The 26,107-nt window shown below is 52.3% G+C and overlaps 2 protein-coding genes across 13 annotated transcripts in view; both read right to left on the minus strand.

Moving 5' to 3' along the window:
* Window positions 1-2,058: 2,058 nt before the first annotated feature.
* Window positions 2,059-13,234, minus strand: Grm2 (glutamate metabotropic receptor 2). 3 transcript variants are annotated; one of them, XM_040739971.1, is made up of 6 exons: window positions 12,789-13,234; window positions 10,439-11,023; window positions 7,322-8,159; window positions 4,359-5,434; window positions 2,785-2,965; window positions 2,059-2,620 (listed from the first exon to the last, which is right to left on the minus strand). In XM_040739971.1, exons 2-6 carry the CDS (start codon window positions 10,886-10,888, stop codon window positions 2,547-2,549), a joined length of 2,619 nt encoding a protein of 872 aa, XP_040595905.1. In that variant the 5' UTR covers window positions 10,889-11,023; window positions 12,789-13,234; the 3' UTR covers window positions 2,059-2,546. The 3 variants fall into 3 exon arrangements, with proteins under 3 accessions (XP_040595905.1, XP_005074924.1, XP_012972372.1); XM_005074867.4 differs by lacking the exon at window positions 12,789-13,234 and adding an exon at window positions 12,586-12,650; XM_013116918.3 differs by lacking the exon at window positions 12,789-13,234 and having other exon boundaries at window positions 10,439-12,654.
* Window positions 13,235-15,250: 2,016 nt separating this feature from the next.
* Window positions 15,251-26,107, minus strand: part of Tex264 (testis expressed 264, ER-phagy receptor) — a 29,350-nt gene continuing 18,493 nt past the window's right edge. For 9 of the 10 annotated variants that reach the window (XM_040740211.1, XM_040740202.1, XM_040740204.1 and 6 more), the window contains 2 exons: window positions 18,947-19,124; window positions 15,251-15,803 (listed from right to left, as the gene is read on the minus strand). In XM_040740211.1, coding sequence (XP_040596145.1) covers window positions 15,523-15,803; window positions 18,947-19,124 — 459 coding nt within the window. In that variant the 3' untranslated portion in view covers window positions 15,251-15,522. The remainder of the gene's footprint in view (window positions 15,804-18,946; window positions 19,125-26,107) is intronic. The other variant, XM_040740210.1, reaches the window with a different exon arrangement.

Consider the following 26,107-nt stretch of genomic DNA (forward strand, 5'->3'; position numbering starts at 1 on the left):
AATCAAATGCCCTCTGGGTGGAGGACACAGGAAAAAGCAAAAAATGACATACTGGAAACAGGGATGGCTGCCCTTGGGAACAAGCCTATGTTCCCTGGGACCACAGAGACAGCATCTCTATTCCAGCTACTTAGATAGTCTCGGCAACATGAGCTGATGAAAATACAAGAGGTTCAGGATAAATGAGAAAAGCTAGCCAGGCAGTGGTGGCACACACCTTTAATTCCAGCACTCGGGAGGCAGAGGAAGGTGGATCACCATGAGTTCGAGGCCTCCAAAGCCATAAAGAAACCCTGTTTTGAAAAACAAAACAAAAAAAAGAAAGAAAAGCTATTATTTTATATAAGAAATAAAGAATTTTAGTAAAGGTATTTCCTAAACACTTTGTGGGACATATATCTATTTTTAAAAAATGTGTTCTCTATTTATGACTTCCACAGCTAGCTGAATATCCCATTTTTTTATCCTTCCACCCAATGTGTTGGCTGAGGAGAAACCATTCCTGAAGTTATCTTTTTTCATTTTTTCCCCACTTTTTAAAAACTGTTAACCCTAATTTCCAGAAACTCACCAGCCCACTGATACAAATTAGTTCATTTGAAAAATAAATGTCTCTGGCTGGTTTTCTCTCCCTGGATTTTGTCCCTGACTGGGGTAGCCATATTCTTCCAGCTAGGTGCTCACCACCCGCAGGGCCATGGAGAGCTGCTGAGGCCTGCCCTGGGAGCAGAAGCTGAGGCTGTGCCTTGGAGCCCTCTACTGGTCAGTTCCAGAAGGCAAACATGTAGATGCCTGAGGCATGCCAGGCTCAGCCACCAAGCCTTCAGGCCAGAAGTCCTCCAGAGACACTTTTCTGACGGCTTCATGCCAGACCCATCCACAGATGGCCTCTCCAGCCCAGTGTCTGCATCCCCCTGCTTCACCCCCTCGTTGGAAGCTCCCGTCTGGCTTTGTACATACCTGTGAACGAGTAATACTCAGTCCCAGGCCTGTTGTTGGCTCCCTTTCGCATCATACATTCACCCTGGCTCTGGCTTGTCCAAATTCCAGTCAGCCAGTCAGGAAAAGTCCACTGTCTGTGTCCCACTTCCCACACTGTGCTGTAGGTTGGGTCTCTGAGGAAAAGCGTCCTAGAGGACCAGATAATTCTAGAGGGTGTTGATCAGTCTTCAATGGCCCCTTCAAAGAGGGACAGTTGACTCCTTTTCAGTCTCTATACCCAACAGCAGTGCTGAGTCTGCCTTGGTGGCTGCCAGGCTCTAGCACTGGGCACAGCCCAGGGTGAACGTGCATTAGCAGAATGAATATTGGAAAGATTGAGGAAGGGAGCCCCCAAGTCAGAGTTATTTTTAAACAAACAAACAATCAAAGGAACATAAATAAATGGCCTTAATGGTTAAGAGTACCTGGGGCTTTTTCAGAGAATTCAAATTCAGTTCCTAGCACCCACATGGCAACTACATGGCTGTAACTATAGCCCCACAGGATCTGATGCTGTCTTCTGGCCTCCGTGAGCACTACATGTGGTGTAGGAGACCTACACGTACACCTTTAATCCCAGCACTTGGGAGGCAGAGGCAGGTAGATCTCTCTGAGTTTAAAGTTAGCCTGGTCTACATATAGTGAACTCTGGGCCAACCAAGGACCACAAAGAGAGTAGAGAGACCTTGACTCAACCTGCCCTCCCCCTCCCAAAACCCAACAACGACAACAGAAAACAAAGACAAAAAAGAAACGCTACAACCAGGCAACATACACACACCCACACACACACCCATACCCACACACACACCCCCACACCCCTCACACCCCCCCCACACTGATAATTAGCAATAAAAAGACATGGGCTGGAAATGTAGCTCATTGGCAGCATTGTGCCTTGCCTAGCACACATAAAATTCCTTCCTAAGAACCAGGCATAAGGCTGCACGCCTGTAATCCCAGGCTGTGGGATGTGGAGGCGGGCAGCCAGAAGTTTACAGTCATCCTCAGCCACTCAGCAAGTTTGAGGCCAGCTTGGTATACATGAGGGCCTGTCTATGAAATAAAACAAAAATGTTTAAATAAAGACACTTTATTTACAGATAATACAAAATAAACCACGGGACAAACTACTGGGCGGGGAGGGGAGGGGGAGGGGATGATCCCCACGATCGCCATCCTCTCCATCCCAGAGTAACTTATAAAAAATTAAAAAGGCCTGGGCAGGGGCTGGACTGGAAGCACCTTTGCTGACGGGGGTTGGGCCTGCCATCCTCAGCCACATTGTTCTAGAGTACAGTAGACACTGACTCTCCCCTTGGAGTCCCAGGCCTGGCAAACACGGGGTGTAGCTACAAGGACAGTTAGTGGCCATTGCAGAGGCTCCCCAGCTAAGGACCCTGGCTTCTTACCTAAAGGGCTGGGGACTCGGTAGGTGGGTAAGTGACTTTAGGGGCAGGCATGGGGTGGGCGCTATTGCACTGCTCCAGCCAACTTCCTCCTGGCCGTGGGAGAGGTCTACACCGGGTTTGGGAGCAGCCATGTCAGGGCAGGAGTTGGGATCTTCAAAGCGACGATGTTGTTGAGTCTACCACCTCACGGCCGTTGCAAACAGTAGGAACAAACTGGGATCCAGACCCTAGGGAAAGGTAACCAGAGGTTGGGACTCACCCCAAGAGGCAGCAGGAGAAATAGGGCTATGGAGGTGAACATCCACCATGTGTCCAGGCCTGGGGAGCGGACTTCATGCCTGGGAGCTAGGCAGGAGAGGAGGCCTAGGAGGGGAGGGTCTAGGATGCTGACCTTGACCAAGGTTGGCGCTGGCCCTGGGGGCAGCACTGCCAAAGCGGCTGGTAGGTGCCCGGTGGCTCACCACATTCTTCTGTGGCTGGAAAAGGATGATATGTAGCTTGGGTGCGAAGAGGCAGCCGAGCACCACAGAGCCACTGAGGCTGACCGACACGCACATGGTGGTGGTCTGTACCTGTGAATGAACAGGCGCAGGTCACAGAGGCTCTTCCAAGCACCTGGGTCTATGACCCCTCCCTAGGCTGAGGCAAGGAAAAATAGTAAGCTTCCCCTGAACAGTCCCCTGGAAAGCCTCAAAGGAGGATGGTCACAATCCCAGTGCCAGCCCCAGCTCTCGTTTCCCGAGGCACACCAGGATTCTAGCTGTGTTGTGAACATGAAAGGGTGTGTGTGTGCATAGGGATGAATGCATGCAAGGCGTGCAGGTATGGAGTACATTTGTGTAGATGCATGCATATCAGTGTGTGTGTGTGTGTGTGTGTGTGTGTGTATGTGTGTGGTAATGAGTCTGCAGAGGAGTATGTTCACATGCTTGTGGGAGGAGAGGGATGTACCCGTGGACAAGGTTTGTGTGTGTTCTGCGTGTGCCAGGATGTGTGTGCACACACTTGTACGTGTATAAGGGAACGTGTAGGCATCTTCACATATGCAGGCATTTGAGTCTGTGCACAAGTGTGTGCATGCATGGTTGACTACTGTGAATCTCTGGTGAGTCTTTAGTTGCCTATGACTGGCATGCAAATGCAAATCATATGCAAATACAGGCTGAGTCAGAGCAGATTCCCTCCCCAGCCTTGGCCTCCACTACCCAAGCAGGTGGTCCAGCAGGTGCAAGCAGAGAAGCCAAGCCCAGCAACCCCCCGCCCCCAGCGGTGCACCCCCACACCTCTGCCTTGGGGAAAGGACCCACGACAGGGCTTTTGCCATAGTTTCCCAGTTCCTTTCATTGTTAAGACCACCAGTTTAGACCCTGCTCTGGACTCCCACGCTGAGTGAGTGGAGCCTGGGACTGGTTCCCCGAGTCTCTGCTTCATCAGTTAAACAGGGGAGCTGTGGGACTTACTTGAGTCATGAGGATTAACCAAGATAACCGTCTTATTACTCAGAGCTCAGCTCACCTGCCACCTCCTCAGAGAGACCTTCCCAGGCCATCTCCTCTGAAGTAGCTGCTGCTTGAAAGCCACCAACTGGAGTACAGTTGTCACCTGCTTTAATTTTCCTCAGCCCTCCTCCTGCGGCTCCTCCCCTCCCCTTGCTTTTCTTCACTTGTTGATCACCCCCTCCTCCGTCTGGAGACGACCTTCACCGGAACGAGGCAGGGCCTACACTCAGGAACACTTTTCTGCAGCCCCAGCTCTTCTCAGGATAGGGGATGGCATCAGAGTCCTGGCCTCTCCCCACACCCCAAGTTCCCACCTCCCTGGGCATTTCTCCAAGCTTTCTTTCTCCCTTAAACCGCTCACCATTTGGCTTCTTGAAACTTTAGAGTTGACAGTAGGTAAGATGAGATCCTAGGAAAGAGCGGCTCCAGGGTCCCACCCCCTCCCAGTTTGCAACAGACGGCTCACCCGGTAATCACTGGAGGTGACGTAGAAGATGGGAAGGAAAGCCAGCCAGATGATGCAGGTGGTGTACATGGTGAAGCCAATGAACTTGGCTTCATTGAAGTTCTCCGGGCACTTTCGGGTCTTGAAGGCATAGAGCGTGCAGAGAGCAATGAGGAGCACATTGTAAGCCAGCGAGCCGAGCATGCTTGCATCACGGTGGTTACAGCGCAATGTCACTACTTCCCGCCGCTCAGGGGCTGTCTCCTTGCCTATGCCTGGTGCCTCCACCACCAGCCAGGCAGTAACAATGAGCAGCTGGCCTGAGATAAGTGCCAGGCAGATGGCCACCTGTGAGGCAGGACTGATGAAGCGTGGCCGCTGGGCACCCTCCCGGGCCCCGCCAAAGATTCGAGCAATGCGATTGGTCTTGGTGAGGAGGGCTGAGTAGCAGACAGAGAAGGCAGTGCCCAAACCGAGGCGCCGTAAGGTGCATACTGCCGTGGAAGGCTTGGCAATGAAGATGAATGTCATACAGTAGCAGAGGAAGACACCTCCCAGCAGAATGTAGCATAACTCTCGACCAGAGGCCTTGACCACGGGTGTAGCATTATGTCTCACGAAGACACCCAACACAAAGAGGGTGGCCAGGGCACCTAGGCAGGCAATGGTGACAGGTCCCACTGCCCAGGCATCACCCCAGCGGATATACTCCTGGGGTAGCTCAAAGCAGCCAGTCAGACTGGCATTAGGCCAGTAGCCCAGACCACAGTCAGCACAGGTGAACTCATCCAGCCGGTACTCATAGGGCTGACAGGGGATGCAGAGCCAGCAGCAGACCTCACCTGGCTGCACACTCTTCACCTCGTTCTGAAGGCACGGCTCACTACAGCGAGAGGCAGGAAGGGGGCCGGCTGATGGGGAGGCCCATGGGATGAGGCTAGTGTCCAGGGTCAGACCTTCTGCCCAGTAGCCTACCTTCTGGTAGCGATAGCGCCCACTGCCCGCCCGCAGATAGGTGAAGATGTTGTAGCGGCCAATTCCATCACCAAAGCGGTCAAACCGGACCTCGTTGTGAGTATCCGCTGGGCGGAAGGGGGCTGAGATGGAAGAGAGAAGAGGTTAGAATGGTGTGTTACTCTGATGTGACCTCACCCTTCACCCTCAGATGCAACCTGAACCCCGGAGCTAAGGCTACCTCATTCTGACACTGGAGCCTATTTTAACCCCAGCTATTTTTCTAAGACGGTTTATAACAAACTATAACCCTAGACTCCAGCATCAAACCTTGGTTCTCACCACCCTAAGCCCCAAATGGGCTCGTACCAATCCTGTTATGACTTGCCAAACCCAATCGTAGACTTTAGACTTCAAGCTCTTAACTTTATCACAACACACAACATTGCTCTCTCCTAAAAACTTAACAGAGATCCCAAAGCCAAACCCGGTCTCTAGTTGCAACACCCATTCCAGCCCCAGTTAGTACTAACTGGTCCATTGTAAAACAGAATCCCAACCACAGTGGCCACCTGCCCACAGCCTTCCACAGAAGAACCACTGCCATTTTCTGTCCCCTTATAGCCTCCTGTCACCCAGCTAGGCTTAGAGGCACAACTACAGCCACCCTTGATCCAGTGAGAAACCAGGGCTCCAGCCAGCATATGAGATGCCGAGGGCCTCATAAGTGAGCAGTACTGATTGGCATCTGCCCAGCCCCTGCTTCTTCCACTCTGCACAACCACAAATTACACCCAGGCCCAGCAAAAACTCCAGCATCAACTCCATGAGACCCCAGGCTCTAGCTCAAACCCCTGCCTGATCCTATGATTACTCTGGGTGTTGATCTTAGTGGAATTACTTTCAACACAGGTTCCACAGCTACAGAGCTGGCCAACTCCAAACCAGAAAAAAATTGATGTATCTTTTGTTTTTGAGAGTCTCACTCTGTAGCCCAGTTGGCCTTGAGTTCATAGCACTCCCTTTGCATCAGCCCACTGGTTCTGGGATTAGAGGCATGAGCCATTGCAACTAGCAAAAACATTTACTTTAAACGTTCAGTTACGGGCTGGTAAGATGGCTCAGCAAATAAAGGCCTTGCTTTCGAGCCTGATGACCCAAGTTGGATTCCTGGGATATGGATGATCAGTTAAAGCAACAGGAAGATGAGTGAAGGTTATTTGGAAGTTCTATGATGTTTCAGATAAGGGATCAGCACCCTTAGACTTTGGTACCCACAGAGATCCTAGAATCAGCCTATTGCTGAAGACAACTGTCCTCTTGTCTTGACCAGATTCTAAGTGCCAGTTCTGGTGGCTTCTCCCACTGCACCCTCAAAGAGTCTTCCTGAAACCAAGCACAGTGGTTCTGAGGCTCTTGCTCTTCTTAAAACTTTTTCTTTGAGAACACTTGGCTACTTTGGGTAGAAAAATCAAGCTTAGGATGGGTGTGGTGGTGCATACTATAACCCCAGCACTTGAGAAGCTGAGGAAAAAGAATTCCATGAGTTTGAAGCTATGCTGGGCCACACAGTGAGCTTGTGGCCAGTCTAGTCTATATAGCGTGACCTTATTTAAAAACAAAAACAAAAAAATAGGTTTACAAAACCCATCAAGATTAATAATAGAAGTTTCACCTAAATAGGATATCTTCCATGTGGTACACCCTCAACCTACCCTGATTTAGACTCTCACTCTGTCTGGGAATTTCTTGGGTTTCCCTGGCCAGATAAAGAGGCAAAAGCTAGAGGTTAATGTCCAAGCAGTAGCCAGGGATCTTAGAATCAGGACCAGTCCAGATTACACTTTCTGGAACATTCTCAAAAAAGTGGAACCTCAGTCCTGACTCCAGCTGGGGTCCTCTGCTTACGGTCCCTTTGTCCTAACTAGCACAGCCCCTGACTATGTCCTTCTGTTACTTCCTACGTCTCCTTAGCCAAGAAATAAAACCTGAAGGCCATCAGACTAGCAGACACTGGCCAGAGCTATTACCGTCAAACTTGACATTGAGCACGAAGTCTTTGTAGAGGCGGCGCCCATTGACAGGTCTCATGGCGTCACAGAGGTGGGTGGTGTTGGGACAGAGGGCACGGTGCATGTTATGCAGAGCGTGGGCCATGGCATACACGGCGTTGACCACAAACATGATCTTAGACTCCTGTTCAAAGGGCACAGACCGCAGTGAGTGGGCTGCACAGTCTCGTTGTCGGAAGCTGCAGTGGAATCGTTCTTCCCAGAACTCACGGAACCAGGGGTTCCGGCTGTTGTTCCAGGGATCCAGGCTCTGGAAGTAGGAGGCAAAGTCGCTGATGGGATAGGAGGCCAGCTCGATGGTGATGGCGCCCTCCGCAGCCCCTTCACTGCCTGCTACCACACTCTCCAGGGCTCCCCAGCCGTCGCTGGCCACCCAGGTGAAGCTGGCATTGAGGCGCTGGGTGGCTGCAAGCAGCTCACGGGCATCCTCAGACCGGGTGAAGAGCACAGCGACTCGGGCACTGGGCTTCTGCAGCAGGGCTCGAACCACACCCTCGAAGGCTGCCCGGCTCATGGCACGGCCCACCTTCTCCGAAGTGGCCACGCAGATGTTTCGTGCACGAGCCTCCAGCTCAAAGGCCTCAATGCCTGTCTCACCATAATCACCCTCAGATGCCACCGTAGACACGTATGTCCAATTGAAAAAGCGGAGAATCTCAGCCATGGCCTTGGCCTGGAAGAAGTCAGGGGGCACAGTACGAGCAAAGTAATCATAACGGGACTTGTCGCTCAGCTTGGCACTGGTGGAGGCGTAACTGATCTGTGGGATCTGAAACAGCCGCAGGAGATTGGCCACCTGGGCAAGGGTAGACATGGAGAAAAGGTCAGAGACCAGTTTAAACAAGCGCTAGAGTCAGTCCCCGTACCTATGGAATCCTCGAACCAAGTGTCCACAGGTTACCTGTGAGGGTTCCCTATCTATGAGTCTGAACTTGATGTGTCTTCTGCCTAGGGACCAGGGGTTTGTCTCCTCCCCAAGGGACTCAGAGGGAGAACAGCCATGGCCATGAGCTGCACCTGAACCAAGGAAGGCCTGGGGCGGACAGAGGTTGGCACTTGGCTGCATAAGTAGAGAGAGACAGTGGGTGGCATCTGGGATACTCAAAGATGCCAATCTCTCTTTTTTGTTTGGTGTAGGTAGCCCTTCTTAAGTCCCAATCTCATGAGAGGCTGGAGAAATGTCACCCCCAGAAGAAAGGCCTAGATCCAAGGGTCCATGGCCCAGGAAGCTCAAGCTGGTCTCAGGTGGGTGCCTAAGCCTGAACACGGCTCCCTGCTCTACTACTGAGTGTCTGGCACCCATTTCTTAACCTTTGACCACGGGAATGGGGTCCATTGAGAGCTTCGCTGATGGTGGGTAAATGGAAGTTCAGTCCTACAGGAAAGGGCCAAGACCCCGGGGTTGGGATACAGGCTCTCAAGTGGCCTAGAGCTCAAATAGCTCCTCACACATTTTCGTCGTCAGTACCCCTCTAACAAAAATCCCCCTGAGCCTTGGGTTCTCATGCTTGAGTCGCACGTTGCTGAGCAGTTGAAACCATCTGTGACATGTTCAAGGACTAGGATGAGGGGGAATCATTAATGGGCCAGCATAATCTAAGGACTAAAGGCTGGGCCTCTGCTGAGCAGAACAAGAGAAAAAAGCAGCCTGACCCTGAAGGACGGGCCCTGCTAGAGAAAGGTGGCTTGGGATGGCAAGGAGGCGACTGTGCTTCTGGAGACACGTGCATGGTGCCCTGGAGAAAACCGTGGGAAAGGGAGTTGCTGGTAAAGTACCCCAGAGTCCCCTGAAGACAGTCACAGGAGGCTGCCCACCCATCCCTGTCAAAGCCAGGACTACAGACATAGATGCTGGCATGGCCACACCTAAGCAGCCACTAACACCTCCGCTAGCTGGGATTAGCAAAGACAGGTTCCACTGGGTCCTACAGCTCCTGACTCTGTTTCATCTCTCCTAAACAATCATCCCAGGTCAGGGGGCTAAGTAGCACTTCAATGGCAATAACGTCTCCTAAGGAAATTGAGACCCTCACCAAGGTCCCCAGATAGTTCCCAGCCCTGGTTCAAGTTCTGCTGTGATCTCTCTGCATCTATACTGGACACCGACAGGAGAGGACATGGGTGGGGAGACCCAGTCAGTAAGGAGGAAGATCCCAGCTAGGCCAAAGCAGCCAAGTGAGGCCAGCATTCTAGAGCGCAGTGGCAAGTCTGCTGGATCGGCAGCTGAAGCCTAGCCGGGGCACCCTCTGCTGACCCCTTGTGGAAGAAGGAGTGTGCTGGTGGGGTCCCCAGCCTTCCTCCTCCCTCCTAGTCTGCACCACCTGATGGAGACCGAAGGCTAAGCTCCTCTACACTCTCACCTCGTTTCTCTGGCTGCTCCGGGCTTCTGTCTGTTTACCCTGCGAACCCAGATAGAAATGACCTGGCAGACTAGACGGGAGCCCTGATTTCACACTTCATTTTTGCTACCGCATTGATTTATGACCCGCTTCCCCCTGAACCTGCTTTCTTGCTTTCCTATAAAATGGGTTAATACTGACAGCAGCGCACATTGACTATGCCCTTATGACCTGCCAGGGCCTGTGATACACACTCACCTCATGAAATTTCTACTACAGATGTAAAAGTAGAAAGTGTCATTAATCTTATTTAATAAAGAGGAAGCTGAGACATAGAAAAAAGAATCTGCCCAGAGTCATGTAATTAGTACGATGGGGAGCCAGGATTCAGTCCTGAGACTGACTTCAGAGGCTACCGAGTAATGCTTTGGGGACATTTAATATCTATCAGGGTGTGTGTGTGTGTGTGTGTGTGTGTGTGTGTGTGCGTGTGTAACGGGATGATTCTGTTTTCTCTCCTCTCCCTCCCTGAGAGGAGTTTCTCTTACACAATCTTTAGAAACAGACCGTATTACATGGCCAGGGAACTTTCTTTCCCTTTTGTAAGAAACTACTAAAAGGATGATGCTTGGTACCCTTCCAATGCTTCCATCCAGAAAGTCCCTGCTCGTCAGGAATGCTGGATCACCCTTCCCAGCCCCCCTTCCTAATGCCCATTTGGGTGATTTCTACATACCTGGATGGAGACATCACTGTAGGAGCCACCAATGACACCAGTGATGGCTGTGGGAGCGTCGCTATGCGTGGCATAGGAACCGTCAGGACAGATGTGGCGTGAACCATCAGCACCACGGCTGAGTGAGGCGCGCACAAAGTCCAGTGCCTGCTCCAGAGCGTGAGTATCCTTGGAGCAGCTGTCGAGGATGTGAGCGCCCAAGCGCACACCAGGCAGCAGGTGGGGGTCGCGGTTGATGCGGTCCAGGGCAAAAAGCATGGCCTCTAGGCGCTGTATGCCACGGTGCTCATTAACAGGACCGCATTCCTCTGTTGGGCCACCTTTCTGGTGCACTGGGAACAGCCCACCCAGCACCAGGTCCCCCTCCAGGGTCAGCGCCTTCTTGGCCGGGCCCTCAGCCACAGCACCCCACAGCAGCAGCAGTGCCAGAAACCCAAGCAGTGATCCCATGGCCCCAAAGGGGATGGTTAGGTCCAGCAGACCAGGGTCTTCAAGGAATGAGGATGGGCTCAGCAGAGGCAAAGAGAGGAGGAAACAGGGGCCAGGAAAGGACAGACAGGAAGAGAGATGAGGAGGGGCCAGCTCCTGCAGAGAGATAGAGAGACAGACAAACGGGAAAAGTAGAACCAGAGTGTGGCTGTCCCCTTTTATTTCCAGCCTCCCCTCTGACTCTGTCCCTCCCTGCATACCCTTCCCAGGCACTCAGGAGTCATGAGGAGGGTGATGTCACTAACTATGCTGAGAAGCTCCTGGCCTACCCCCATAGGTCTGTCTCTCAGCTTTGCTCTAATCTTGGCTAGAGATGGGCTTGGTGTCCCTACTAAACTCAGCAAAGGGCAGGCAGGGTGGGAGTGGGGACCCAGGCAGAGGGTAGGGGATCCTTCCATTGCCAAATCCTACATAAACCAAAGGGCCTATGCTAACCTCCTAGGAGACCCATACAGTAGTGGCTGAGGTCATGGCAGTTACATACTGAGGGGCCTGGCTCCCATCCTGAGCCTTGGGTTTCCAGTGCAGGGGCACTGGAAGATCCATCACAGGGAGTGAAGAATCCCTATGGGATAGTTGCCAGCCCAAGAGAAACTGAAGACCAGGGGGAACACCCAGAGTCCTAGACTTTGGTTCTTAAAGGGCCAGTCCCCAAGCCTCCTGAATGAGAAAGAAATGGAGACTCTCGGGGCAATGAGACAGCAAGGAGGGGGGACTGACCCCGGAGAAGGTACCATGTAGTTAAAGGTCTCAAGTCAGCAAAGGAAATAGATGTGGATGTATGTGTGTCACAGGTGGGGAACAATTAACCTGGCAAGACCTCTGAACAGGGGTGGAGCTGATTTGTAGATGCCCAAGCTTTACACGGGAAGCTGTTGGAGACTTAGCGTCTCTGTCTCTCTTCACTCACTCCAAGGCCACAACTATCATTTCCAGCCTTAGCCTTCTCAGCCTTTGGCCAGCCTTAGAGTTCCCCTCCCATCCTCTTAGCTTGCATCCTAATTATCCACCTTTCAACCCTACAAAGGCAGGCTCTTGAGATCATGCTGACTGGGAGAGGGGCACATCTTTCTTCGAGATTGGAAAGGAAACTCCAGCTTAAGAGGACAGCAACTAGTTCAAGGACCCCCGTCCTGGCCACAAAGACTAAGGCTTCTCATCGGACTAGTCTTCTGCTGGTGCCAGGGCAGGGGAACTGGGAGCCTGGGAGCCCAAAGAAGCAGCTCAGCCAGCAAACAGGAGAGAGAATCAGGGGTGAAGACTAACACAGATGGGGCAGAAACCCAGGGGAGGCCCTGATGGAAGCTGAGGCAGAGAAGGGGCGAGAACCTGGGAGTCCAGCCGAAAGGCAGGACCACACAAATCTGAGAAGGCGAGCGAATCTTAGAGGCTGAGACAAAGACAGAGACACAGACAGAAAGAAGGACTAGAGGACGGTGAAGCCGGAGGAACTGGGAAGCGCGATGCAGGGCGTGCGTTCTCTTGGGAAGAAAGGCGGGGTGCCCAGGACGGTCTTCCCGCTTCCTGGAGCTCCCAGAAAGCGCTGCCTGGATGCCTCGGTCAGAATGCTCCAGAACTCGAGGACCCGCGGGGTCCCGGTATGTGGGGTCAGGGCTAAAAAGGTTGGCAGTGGCCACGGCACCACAGGCTAACCCTACCTGGCGCGCCCAGCTCTGGCGCGGGGCTCCGGTTCCCGCTTGCTGCTCTCTCGCTGGCTCTGCGCTCTCCGCCCGCCCGCCCAGCCGCTTTCAATCGCGGCCTGCCCCGCCCCCGGCCCCGGCCCGCCCCCGGCCCCTCCTCCGTTCCTCCGGACTCCTGGTCCACCCCCCTTCCCCCCCCCCCGCCCCAATTCGGCCTGTACCTCCCGTTTTGCCGGACCTCTCCTGGGTTCCTAGCCCAGCGCCTCCAGCAGCCTCCAGCAGATCCTGCTCTTGACAGATCCGCAGGGCCCGGAGCTGTCCAGCGTGTGGTGCTGAATCCCCGGGCGCTCTCACTCTGCGCTAAAGCAGGTGCCTCTCAGGCCCCTCTGCCCCTCAGTCAGACTCGACCCGGCAGGAGCAGGGTGTGAGGCACTGGCTGGGGGAAGATCACTGAGCTCGCACAGTGAGAATATTGTTACGGGTTCCTATATGCCACAGACTAAGAGGTGGATCTTGGGATTGAGAGGTAACACTGGAGCATAGATAGGTAAAGGGGTACATAGGAGGCAGGTGGGGTGCTTGATGTTTTCCCAACCTTTCTTTCTACCCAGTGACGGCAGCTCAGTCTACATAGTAGTCAGGCCCCATATAAGAGCTAAGGCCTGAGTCACTAGGAAGAAAAGATTAGGAGGAGGGGGAGGTCAGAGGATGGGGCCTCCCCTTCCTTCCCGTAGATGACCTTTAAAGCTGCTGCCCCTCCCCCATGAATCTCTGTTCTTATGTGCAAAGGGCATTTACCGTAAAGGTGTCAGGCCATGGGGGTGGACGGGCTTCAGGGCAAAGGGCTGGGATTAACCCTGAGGGACCTGCTGGGTCCAGGTTAGGGGTTAGAAGGGCAGGGAGTGGGGGTTAGAAGGGGAGGTGGCTGAGGGAAGGCTCCAAGAACTGGCTGCTGCGTAGGAGCTGGAGCCTGAGCGGAGGGAGGACAGCTCTAAGATGCTCTTGACTCTTCCCTCCCACGGCAGCATGGGGAAGGACACCCCTGGGTAGGGGGTGGTGGAAAAGCTCTGGAGGATCTGAGGAAGTCTGCGCTCAGATCTGGCCTCTGAGCTTGTCCTGTCTGGCCCTGGCATCCATACACCCAACAGGGCACAGCATTCCTCCTACCTAGCCCTCCAGCACTGACCTGCCTTCCACAGGTGTCAGTGGAAGCAAGGTAAGCTCAGATATGTGCAGATGAAAAGCCATGGCCAAGCCCCTTAGGCATCCCTCCCTTCATGGGCATGTGGCATTTGGAAGAGGGGGAAGACAGAGAGGCCTTTTCCCTGGACACAGAAACCGGATGCCCCTAACACAGCTTTTAAACAAAACAGACACATCGAACCCAAACAAACAAGCCCAACCACTAATGGGAGACGAAGGTGGTCGCTGGATGAGGGCTCGGAGCTGTCAGACGAAGCTGGGGAGACAGACACACTGTCTGCCAGATCCAGCTCTGCCACCGGCTGCTCTCACCCTTTGGCTGGCTCACAGAGACTGCTCCCTGAGGTGAGTGAGTGATGGGCCAGGCTCTTGGAACAGAGGGGAGGACAGCAGGAGGGTGCCTAGGTGAGAGGCTGCAGATATCCCAGCCATACCTCCAGCCCACTCACCAAGGCAGCCTCACCAAAGACACGGCACTTTCTACACTCGTTTATGTCACAGAAGTGGCACAAGAAGCCCACCACATGGCCTGCAGCCAGCAAGCTGCAATATCCCACCGCAGCACAGATGACACTCAGCTATGTAGCCCCTGCTCCTGGCTAGGCACACAGACAAGGACATATTTCACCAAACAGTCATAGCTGTACTTAGGTATACAGCTACAGATATATAAATGTAGCCATAACTATACACGTGGACAACACCCAAAAATCTGTGTACATACATATACATACAAGTACACACATACTTAGCCACATAGCGACAGCAGTACATACATATGGATATACATTCACACAAACATGCCCGCCCCAACACACAGCTACACTCATAGCTTTATACATGGAGACAGAGTAAAGCACACAATTTTACATACAAACATATAACCGTACACACACGAACACACCAACAGTCTATAGAAGGTCTATGTAAATGCTTCCATCTAGCTAGCCTTACATATATAATGTGTATATAAATGCAACCACATAAACAGAAGGAACAGCAACATACACACATAGTCATACAGCCATCCTCACACACGTACAGCCATGTCCAACCACAGTCATATCCTGAAGCTCACATGGACACAGCCTCCCCTATGGTATACACATGCCCAGGAACAAAGGCACTGGCAGGCCCAGCAGGGATGTCTTCACCGGCTGAGAAGGTCCCGGCATGAGCACAGGCACACTGGTACTACACACACAAAGGCATTTCTTGGGTGCAGACAGAGTCTCTGAGTTCCCTACTCCTGAAACCTGGAGGGCACTCCTTGCTGGGCTATCCAGTAGCTAGGAGAGCCCTCAGGGCTGCTGCAATGCAGGGGTGACTCTCCACTGGGGTGACAGAACAGGGAATGAATGAAGGGCCTCCAATATCCCTCTGACCAGAGGACTCAATCATGTTCCTTCCTCTCCAGCCCAATCCCAGTCTATACACAAACACTCCACAAGATAGAACAAATGCACGACTCAAATCCAGGTGAAACAAGAAAGTGATTCACTTTATTCTGGGTTCTGGAAGCTCCAATGAGTCTGCAAAAAAGTCAGCAACCCAAGAGGCTGGTGCAGATAACAGTCTCTGGCTCCTCTGTCCCTGGGAGCCAAAAGGGCAGTGAGGAGGTTTAGGCTTGGGGTAGGAGAACTCAGGCTCCTGGTACTTCCGGTCCAAGCTGGGCAGGTCAAGGAAAAAGGGGGCTGGAGAGTTTGCTCAGTCCCTTAGCAAACGCACCACAAGAGGGCCGAGGGCTTGTGGTTACTCCTCATCCCTCTCAGGGGTGCTGAGCTCCCGGGTAACCCCCAGAAGCTTGGCTTCAGGGCTCAGTCGAGGTTCCCCCAAGGGCCCCTCACCCTCCAGGTCCAGCTCCTCAAAAGATGAGCCGCTGGCACCCGATTCACTGTAGCTGTGCTCGCTGCGGTTGTCACCATCATCCCAGCCACGGTTGCTTGCCCCAGGAGAAAGTGTGGTGGCTGATGTCTCCCGGCTGCCAGGGCGCACCTCCAGGCTTACAGAACTTGCATCACTTGTGTCAGCTCCTGTGGCCAGGACAAGGGAGCAGTGGTTAGGCAACTACCACATATCTTCAAGTGTACCTTCCTTCAGGGTCAGGGCAAGGGCTCTACCACCAGCTCAGGAAATGAGCGTGTGTCGTCCACTCATGAATAATACAGCCACCCTGTCTCAGGAGGCCCATTCCAGCTGCCCTCTGCCCTCTGCCCTGGCTGGGGGCTGCACTGATGGAGCCAAGGGAGTTTGCAGGGTGGAAGAAGAGAGCAGGAGACAGGAGCAGCTGGCCGTACATGGCTCTCCCCACCCTAAATTACCTCCTGTTCCTTGCACTTGTACAAAGCCACTGACCCCTACCCTCACATCCATTAAGGGCCACTCAGCCCGAGGGTGAGGAGCTGAGGGTAGAACAAAGGAGACCCAAATAGTGTCTTCTCTGCCATTCATTTCCAGGCTGTCCAGAGACAGCTACAGAACATTGCCCAAGAGGCAGGGGGCTGGAGAAAAGACCAAGAGAACTACTTTCCAGTCCACACCCCCACAAAGGCCTCCCCCAAGGAGCAGAGATATTCAGGACATCAGCTGGCTTCTGCCTCTAACCACATTGTATCACCACATAAAGGAGGAGCTGAAGCAAGAGGATGAAGAACTCTGGAGATACACTCACCCAGTCAAAAGGGAGAGGAGCACTAGGATGAGGCGTTTCAAGGATTTTTCTCCTCATATGCCTGAGTGAACTCAGGGGAACCCTTACCCACCATGTCCCCACTACAACCTCTGACGCTTTTTAATCTGCCCCTTCTATTCCTTGTATGTCCTCCAAGTAAGTGGTCTTTTGCAAACCCTGTCCAGGAGCAACCTCTTGGTCCATCTCAACCAGAGGCACTGAATGCAAGTGGAAGATGCTAAGGAACAAAGAGTGCGGGCCTACTGTGTGCAGGACTCCAGATTGGGAGACGGCCAACACCTCATCCAAAGTGCAAGTAAAGAGACACAGCTGTCAAAGCTGATGGAAGGTGAGGGTGGGCTAGCTCACCCAGCGCCTGTCTCCATGGTAATAAGGCCTGGAGCCTGGAGCAGATGGGGACTGCTTGGTATTTACACTGGCCTAGAGCTGTCCTTGAGCCTCAGCTGGGGCCTAGGGCAGTGAGGGCAAACAATAGAAGGCACCGCTCCACTAATCTATTCTGCCTTCTGGGCCATACTAGCAAGGTGAGCTGAGCCCTGGAAGTGCAAGACTGCTGGCCCCGACCCTCCTTTCCCTGGGCCTTGGGTGTGGCTCCCAGTCGCATGCCAGAAGAGACCTGAGTTATGGGTGATCCTACTGACCCTGGGGCAGGCTCTAGTTCTCCACTCACTCACACTGATCAGGGTCCCAAGGGCTGAAGGGCTGACAGGCATAAAGGAGGGGGGTAGTTTCTCCCCAACCCCATTACTGTCAAGTGCTATCTACCCACCCACTAATGGCTCACCCAAGACCCCTGGGTGTAGGGACCAGCCTCTTCTTCCCACTCCTGGGCTAAGAGTGGTCAGAAGCCAGCTTCCTTCAGCCCAGGCTCGGAACAACAAATGAAGACGGCTGTTGGGAACAGACGGACACTACTTACAAAGGAGCTCTCCAAGGGAGGGAGTGGTACAACCATATGGGAGGAGGTCCCTTTGAAGAGCCTGTGTCCCTTGAAAGAGGACCCCAGGCAAAGTAAAGGAGCACCTGCATTCCCAGGGCTATTAGGCAAGGGGATGCGAAGCTACTACCTTTACCCAGTTCCTCCCTCTTCCTCTGCCAACAGCCAATGCGAGATCAAATATTCATCGCTTCTGTGGAGCTAAATAATACATCAATGTAATAACAGGCACAAGGCAGCTAATCACCCCCTTTCACCTGCCAGTCCAAGTCAGGGCCCCAGCAGGGAAGCAAGGAGGGACAGGCCAAGCCTTGGGTGGCCAGGCACTCACCATGCATTGCTGTGTAAGTGGCATGCACCTGGAGAGTGACTGCCCTGGGAGTCAGGACAGCCTCTGTCAGAAGTGGGCAGATCCCACAGCACCCACAGTAGGGAGTAGGCGGGCAGACTGGTGGGGAGGACAGGCCAAGGACCTCAGGGGTGTGGGAGCTGTGGTTGCAGCCAGCTGTATGTAGTGAGTGCCAAGCCGTCCTTTAACAGTCCTGGCAGGCAGTGTTTGGGAGGGAAGGGAACTGGGGTGGGTGGGCCAAGGAGGCAGGAAGCAGAGGAAGGTTGTAGGAAGGTCAAGTCATTCCTCCTCCCGACTGTGGGGGATGCCTGGGCTTGCTGACCTTGTGCCATGTCCAGTGCCCACAGTAGGCGCACAAAGAGTATCTGCCGGGCACTACCAAACAGAAGGGAGCAGTACCCCATGGAGGTAATTAAGTGGCAGATGAAGTTAACTATGTTGGACACAAGCCCCAAGGGAGAAGAGACTGCCTCCCAGTACCCTCCCTGCATCAGCCCCTGCCAACACATGTCTCTCTAGAGTGACCTTGGCTGTTGAAGACTGGATGGGCAGAAAGACTCCCAGAGAAGTAAAGGAGAGGGACAGTTCTTTTCCCCACAGCCCTGTTATCACCCCTAGACTTTATGAGTCACCTAACAGAACAGCCAAAAATTGGGGCCCCTAGGATTACATGACATGTTACCAACAGAGTTCCTTGTCCATGAGTGTCACACGAGATCATGGCGGGGTGGTGGAAACAGGCAAATGGCTTGTGGGTCTATGCCTAGGGCAATCTAGCTACCAGCATGGGCTGGCTCTGGTTGCAAGGGCTCTACAAGAAGCCCTCCCTATACTGGAGACAGGAGAACACCTCACTTCCTTTCTTACCTTTAGACCTAGGCCAGTCTCACTTCCAGATAAGCCCTACCCAGACGACTTCCACCCGACTGCCTAGGATTACTAGAATTACTACTGCATCTGAAGGGAATTCAGACAGGGCCTCGTTACCTGGAATGTGTGAATCCACATTTATGCGGATGTGCCTGTCTCAGAACAGGCAATTCTGCATGTGGATCCTGATGTAAGGTATCACCTTCCCTCCTTTGCCAAGGAGAGTCCACATACAAGGCCAGTTCCCTAGACAGAGGAGTCTCCTCAACTGTGTCCTTAGACGCACAGAAGAGGGACTCCAGGTAGGGCTCCACCCTAGTTCTCCCACCTTTGGTACCTGTGCCATCCATCTGGCTGTCACTGGCCTCTGCAAGCCCCCGGCATTTCCGCTCTGTCTCCTTCACCTCTGGCACATAGAAATCTCCTTGCCGTGCCAGTGGGCACATGAAATGGATCTGGTCTTGCAGGTAGATCTCCAGCCGAGGGTGAGCACACAGCTTCCGCTCCTGCCAGTGTTGCAAAATGTGGTATAAGCACTTCAGGGCCCTGACCAACATGTCCCATGGGAACCCTGGGAACTGTCAACAGCCTGTTCCTTCTGGAGGAGTTAGCCGTGCTTTTCATCCCAATTTCTTCCAAGGTTTTGTTTGTTTTTGTTTTGCTTTGTTTTTCCCGAGACAGGGTTTCTCTTTGTAACCCTGGCTGTCCTGGAACTCACTCTGTAGACCAGGCTGGCCTCAAACTCACAGAGATCCCCCTGCCTCTGCCTCCCAAATGCTGGGATTAAAGGTGTGCACCACAACCGCCTGGCCTCTTCCAAGTTTTAACCCTCTACTGAAGGAGGCACATGAGGAGCCCTCTAAGAGCAGGACTCTACAATCTAGGAGCAGCAGTCTAATGATGGAGAATCCTTAGATCAGCATTCTAAGTCAGATGCCCTGCTAATCCTATGTGTATGTCTAGGATTAAATAGCTGGCCTCATAGAACACAGGAGACAAGAACCCCATGAACTATGTATGGCCTTAGGCACTCAAGTCAAGATCTGACCTATCTGACTTCTTATCTTAGAACTTTGTGGCCTGATCCCCGCTCTCCATGGACAATGCTGAATGACAGAGATACTGGGTGAGGTCAGTGCCCCTGAAGCTGGGGCCTCCAGCCCCTGTACATGGACATATTACTACAAACTGCTTTTACCACATTCCCATGGCTAGGTCTGTCACACTCTGAAACTATCAAATAGGGCTCTTGTACTTCCTTACACCTAAGCCCAGGGTTTCTGCCAAAGGAAGAAGAGGCAGAATCTGAGCTAGAGGGGTAGGTATGACATGGGGATGGAACTAAACATTACCACCTAGTGGGCTAAAGTACCAACTTCTAGGGCCCCAAGTTCTGACAGGCACTCCACTCCCTTTTGCCTGGACAGACCAATATTTCTTATCCCCCAGTGTGTCAAAACTGCAGACATATGCCAAAGCTGCCCTGAGGCAGGCAGGAACCACCAGAACAGGGAGCAAGTGTCTCTCGATCTAGAATCAGCCCTCCCTTTCCTGTGATGGAGCACAATTACCCACCAAGACAACTGTGAGGCCCCTGCCCTGTCACTGCTCACCCGCCAACCTTCACAACATGGCTATTTATAGCACCTGCCAGGCTCTCACCGTGAGCTCTAAAATGAGCCTTCCACTTAACAGTAATGAGAGACTTATCGCCTGGAAAGAGAAGCCACTCCAGGACTCCACTTGTCCGCCTGTCTGGCCAACCCAGGGGTTGAGGAACCTCCTCCAATTAAAAAGAACTCATGGAGGGGAAATATAGAGGTAAGAAGTATGAAACGAGGACCCAGCTAGGACCCTCAGTGACAGAGAGAGAGTATCCAGGAGGCACGGTGGAGGTAGGTGGTCCAGCCTAGGTCAGTGGTAGCTCAGATTCAATCTCCATATGTAATTCTGGGAAAGCCTTTCCTCCTGAGTATCCATGCATCCAAACACAGAGTGAAGCATCTTAGCCCTGATGCTTCTAAGGTCAGTGAAACAGTTATTATTTTTACTAGTGTTGACTCTCTTTCATGCCAGTCTGGTTGCTCTCCAGGACTCCTCCATATCCAGTCTCATGTCGTCTCTCTATATATATTTTAGCTTTTTGTTTTGTTTTTGATGGCTGCCTTTGTTTCTGGACATGCTTACTGAAGGCTCAGTTCTCAGGAGGAGTCTGAGGACAATGCACTGTCAGGGAAGTAACAGACCATACTGTCAAAAAAAAAAAAAAATAGGAGCTACTCGGCTCTGGGGCTCTTCCAAAGCCAGCACCTGAGGACAGGTATCTTGCCAAACCTGTGCTTCACTCAACACAGTGAGCCAGACTGCCCAAGTCATGGGAGCTCCTAGAAGGTTCAGTTCCTTTCCTAGTAGTTAAAAATAAGCAGTCCCCAAATACAGTCAGAGCATGGCATTCACCAACATTACCATACTCTGAGCATTTGAGAGGTTCAACTGGCAGCATCAGAATGACCAATTGGCCACCTCAAGAGCAAGAGTAAAGTCTGTGTCCATTCAGAGATTCCAGAGACAATGAGGCTCTTAGCCCACCCAGACCTGACCCTTACCAAACTTATGCTACCTCCCAACCTTTCTGGAAGAGGGGGTAGTGCTCTTTCTTCTCTTCTAGGCTGGGCATCAGGGTGGGCAGCACCAGACAGCCACCCTGTGCCACCTGTTCTGCCAGCCCCCTCATTGGCAGGCATCTCTGTGGCTGCTCTGCGCATCTGCCTCCTCCAGAGAGCCCAGCTCTGAAGTTGCCTGGCTGTGGACAGCCTGTTACCATGGAAACTGCATCCTCCATCCTTGCCATCGCCTTCATCTCAAAGCCATCGGGAGAACAGAGAGAAGGGGGAGACAGAGGATGGAGAGCAAACTGTGGCCTGGCTATAGTTCTCTGCCACCCCTACCTCTTCACAGCCTCCTACATAGGGAGTAGAACACTAACTGCCCAGGCCTGTTTCAGACCTGAATCCAGCAGTGGCCCACTCCTTGCTACCTAACAGGACCTGGCATAAAGCTAATTAAAATCCCATTGCCTGCTCAACCCCAAACCATTAAAAACACATACTGGGTCCTGTCAAAATTCAGACTCAGAATCAGAAAAGAAGGGGCATGTAGAAGGCAAAAGGGTAAAACTTCTACCTTAGCCCTCAGGCAAGGAAGGGGCCTATAGCTGTCCCTGCTGTCCTTCCTGGGAGACCACTCTCAGCTCTGTGCTCTGCTCACCAAGCAGGATGAGTCTAATGAGAACTAGAGATAAAAGAGAAAGGGGTCAGAACCAGCATATGCCCTGTCCCTGAATTATCAGGCAGGAAAATAAGCCTTTTCAAAACTAGACAGGTGCAGCCTCCAGGGAAAAAGAGGGTAGCCATGGGCTGGCTTCTGGGTCCTCACTACACAGCAGGAGTTGCTGCCCAAACAGCATGCCGATGAGGCAGGAAATATTGGAAAATCATTGGAGGAAGGTGAAGCCAGCTGCCTCTCCCTCAGCTAGCCCCAGGGAGCCCTGGGAGAGCAGACTGCCAATGGCCAAGGACACCAGCTCAATGCCACAAGAGCCTCGTATTGCTGGGAAAGGGAGCATGGACAGGCCTGAAGTCCCAATCAGCCTTGGAATACCACATCCCAAGAGACTAAAAAGTAGGTGGAAACAATGCCAGACAAAAAACAAAACAAAACAAAAAGTCCTTCCTGGTCACGAGGCTATTGGTCATCTGACAACTCCTACCCTAGAGCATCTCATTCACACACACAGACCATCAGGTCCTCTAGAAAGGAGGAAGAGATGCAGACCTCCACAGTCTATGCCACATAACAGAAGTCAGGCAGCCATGCCAAGATTTTAGCAGGAACTGATAGAAACTGGATTCAGGAGTGCCAGTCTTTCAGACACACCTCCAGGCCTTCTAGAAATGGAAATAAGAAAGGGAGACTTCAACATATCCCCCACTATTACTATGCCCTCCACTAACACCCAAATACTGGGAGACAAAAGACAGAGCATCCCACTACCTTACACAAGGCTACCATCTTGAGGGTATCTCAGCCACTCTGGGAACTTATTCTTCACCTCAGGCTAAGCCCATCTCTTGGGTAGGGGCAAGTGTCTGCCCATACTACCCAGGGCTCCCACAAGATGCTGGGCTGGTATGATGGGCCAAGGTTTTCTCTCAGGACCCACAGGTAGATCTTTCTGAATTCAGGGGTAGGGAGGTAAGAAAGGATCTGAATATACTGTGTCTTGTTCTCAGTACATCAGCCTGTGTATTGGCTTCAGCTAGAAGTGTGGTAGGGCAAGAACAGAAACAGCCAGGCTAGGCTAGAAACCGAAGGAGAACCCCACCTCCAGGCTGCTCAGGGACTAGGTCTACTTAGTGCCAGGTGGTAAATGCCCCAAATGGAGAAGTCATGGGTGCAAGTCAAGGTCTGTACCGTATATCTACTATCTAAGTTCTGGGCTCATAAAAAAATGGGTTCTACCTGGTATACCCTTCTTACCTCTTGCTTCAGTGGGCCTCTTTGTTCACCCTTTGTTGCCCATTCTTACTCACCTCTCTGGACAAAGATGCAGTCACACAGCCACCCAGCAGCTGTTGCATCCCACCCGAGGTGGAAGCTTCTCCTTGCTGGGGGAAGTGATGCATGCTCATTTTTAATTACATAGACACTGAGAGGCTCCCGCCTGCACACAGAGGTCCACACAAGTGGGGGCTCAGACCCTGGAGATCCCTCAGGCAGCCGGTCTGCACTGCATGTGCAAAGTGCTTGGGGGAGGCACAGCAGGGAGGCTGCAGCTAGAATATAGCACATTGTTATTATTCTGCCCAGGAACTTCCGTCAACTTCCCTTTCCATAGCCACCCCCCATCCCAATCTCCACCAGATTTCACAAACAGCTTCTAGCTCACAACCTAAAGCTCTGTGTCAGGTTCTGGGGAACCCCAAAGCCAGCAGGGAAAGTCTACTGAAGGGCTAGAGTACCTTTTCCCCGCCCCTCCCTGTCCCTCCTCATTTCATCCTACCTCTGCCCACAGCCTTGAAAACTGCAAGCAAAGAAGATGGTCAGAGAGGGAGAAAAACAAAAGAAGTGGCATGGAAAGCCCCATGTAGGTGTCTAGACTCTTAGCCTAAGCTACTGACAAGTAGGTGGCTTCTCTCTGGGCCTCAGGGTCTCCAATTATAAAATAAAGAAGAACAGATAATTTCTAGAGAAGAGAGGAACTAGGAGAAACAAAAATACCATTATTTAAAGACAAGGCATTGCATATGTGGAAAACCACAAAAGAACAGATGACGGACAGGCCTACCATAAACATCAGTAAACAAAGTTCACTAAGGACAGCCCACTTCTTTGTGTGCCAGTCAACAAATTAGAAAGACACAAAGAAGCAAAAAAAAAACAAGACCTTCTTAGAATTAGGTTTAGCCCAGGGTCAGCCTGGGAGCCCCCTAAGTGGCAGAGTATGACAGGGGAGCTAGGCAGGCATGGCCAGACCTGGGTAGGAGCCTGGGGAAGACTGCAGAGGGGGGGAAGTGTGAAGGAGTGGGGTGGGGAGGTGGGGTGCTGTGCCTGGCACCCCAGCCTGCTGTGCCTACTGCTGCCATTGCCCCAAGACTTTTCATTTTCACCTCAGAGCTGGCAGCTCGCCACACAATTTACACTTCTGTTCATCTCCCTGGTGCTACCCAGGCCCTAGCTTCCCAGGTGGCTCGTGGATAGGATGGGGTGCTCAGGAACAGTCAAGAATCAGGACGTGCTGGGGATTGAGGAACAGGGAAACCATGATTCCCTGGAAGCAGGTACAAGGGACATAGGTCCTCATGCATCCTCGTACCTGGACAGACTGAAGCCATGTGCAGCCTTTCCTTTTTCCAGGGCATAGATGGACAATATGAAACTCTAGCTCAGCCCTGCTCTAGACTTCCCAGGCCCTTAGGGAAAGGGAGCCTGGAAGTGGGAAGCCCATGAACATTCAGCTAGAGCTCTGGGTGGGTCAGCCACAGGGTGCCATGGCTCTACCTTCCAAATTGGATGTTATGATAATACCCTCCTGCCAGAGCTTACACAGGTTACCCTTTCTCAAAGATTCAGCCACTCTGCAGTGTCTATGTACTCAAGGACCGTGAGCCCTGCCTGCTTCACAAGCTGATAAAAATGTTGCTGACACTATCCAACAGCAGGAAAACTGCTCAGTGCAGATGGAGTCATGAAGCTAGGCACCCGAGAATGGAAGGATGAGTGGGCAAGTGGGATAGAGGGAAACAGGAGTGGGGGGAGAGAAGGTAGCCCTGAATTTCCCAGTTCCAACTGGCACTTTGACCCCCTTCTCCACCTCTCAGGGAAATCCTTCCTGTTTGCTTATCTGAGGGTGTCGTCAAAGGGCACACTCACCTCTCCTAAGCTTTCTGGAGAAGAGTAACACAATTCTTCCCTGGTAAGTCCCACCTGCCTAGAAAAGGCGTTCTCCCTGAATTGGTGATTGTCCAACCAAACAGCACCATTCAGACAGCCTCAGCCCCTAGAGTCCTACAGGGATGCCAAGCTACAATACTCAAGCTGGCATTTTGAGAGTGGTGGCTCCCACGCCACCCCAACAAAGGCTGGCTTGGTGCTTTCAGTCCTAGTGGGAGGGGAAAAGAGGTGAATCCATGGAGCCTTAAAAGAGAAAGGTCTAGAACCTGATGGGTCCCCATATACCTCAATCTCCAGAAACAGTTCCCTGACGGATGCCAGGAGGAAAGTCTTTGCATGTAGAAGGTCTTTGTTTTACTTTTTGGCTTGGGGCATCTAAGAACAAGCCATTACTATGACTCTAAGCTAAGTTCTGTTTCTCTTACCTACTCTGAGTTTGGGTATGGCCTCCAGGTCTTCCTTCTCATCTCCCAGCACTCATATGTCCTGCTCTGAAGCCCAGCCTGGATGTTGTCGCTCAGATGACATACCCCTTGGTATGATGGCAGACACTCAGGTACCTTCCATGGCTCTCTGATATTTGCAGGACCCAGCCTGATCTTTTGGGCATAAACTCTGGTACTTGCCCTGCGCTCTCTCTCAGTGGATTCTAATGTCTCTTCTGGACCTGCCTTCCCACCTAAATAACACTGTCTATTCTTACCACCACCTCAAAATGGCTGCTTGGGCCTTTCCCACTGAGTCTATCCTTTACTTCCAACCTCCACATTCTCAGACACAGATAAACTCTCAATGAGGGTAATGGGAAAGACTAGAGTCTAGGGGCTTGCCACCTACTCCTGTGTCCTGGGTTACTGCAAGTGCCTTCCTCGCTGGAGCAGGCCAATTAGCAGGTTACAGCTCTGTCACGTAACCTGGCTCTAGAGACCTAGTGAGAGAAGCCCAGGAATGGAGTAGCCTCAACCTCACTGAGGGTGAGGACATCAGACCCAACAAGGTACCATGGCACCATTCCAAGTATAGCCCAAATTCACAA

Source organism: Mesocricetus auratus, unplaced genomic scaffold (assembly GCF_017639785.1).
Source record: "Mesocricetus auratus isolate SY011 unplaced genomic scaffold, BCM_Maur_2.0 Super-Scaffold_100691, whole genome shotgun sequence".
NCBI lineage: Eukaryota > Metazoa > Chordata > Mammalia > Rodentia > Cricetidae > Mesocricetus > Mesocricetus auratus.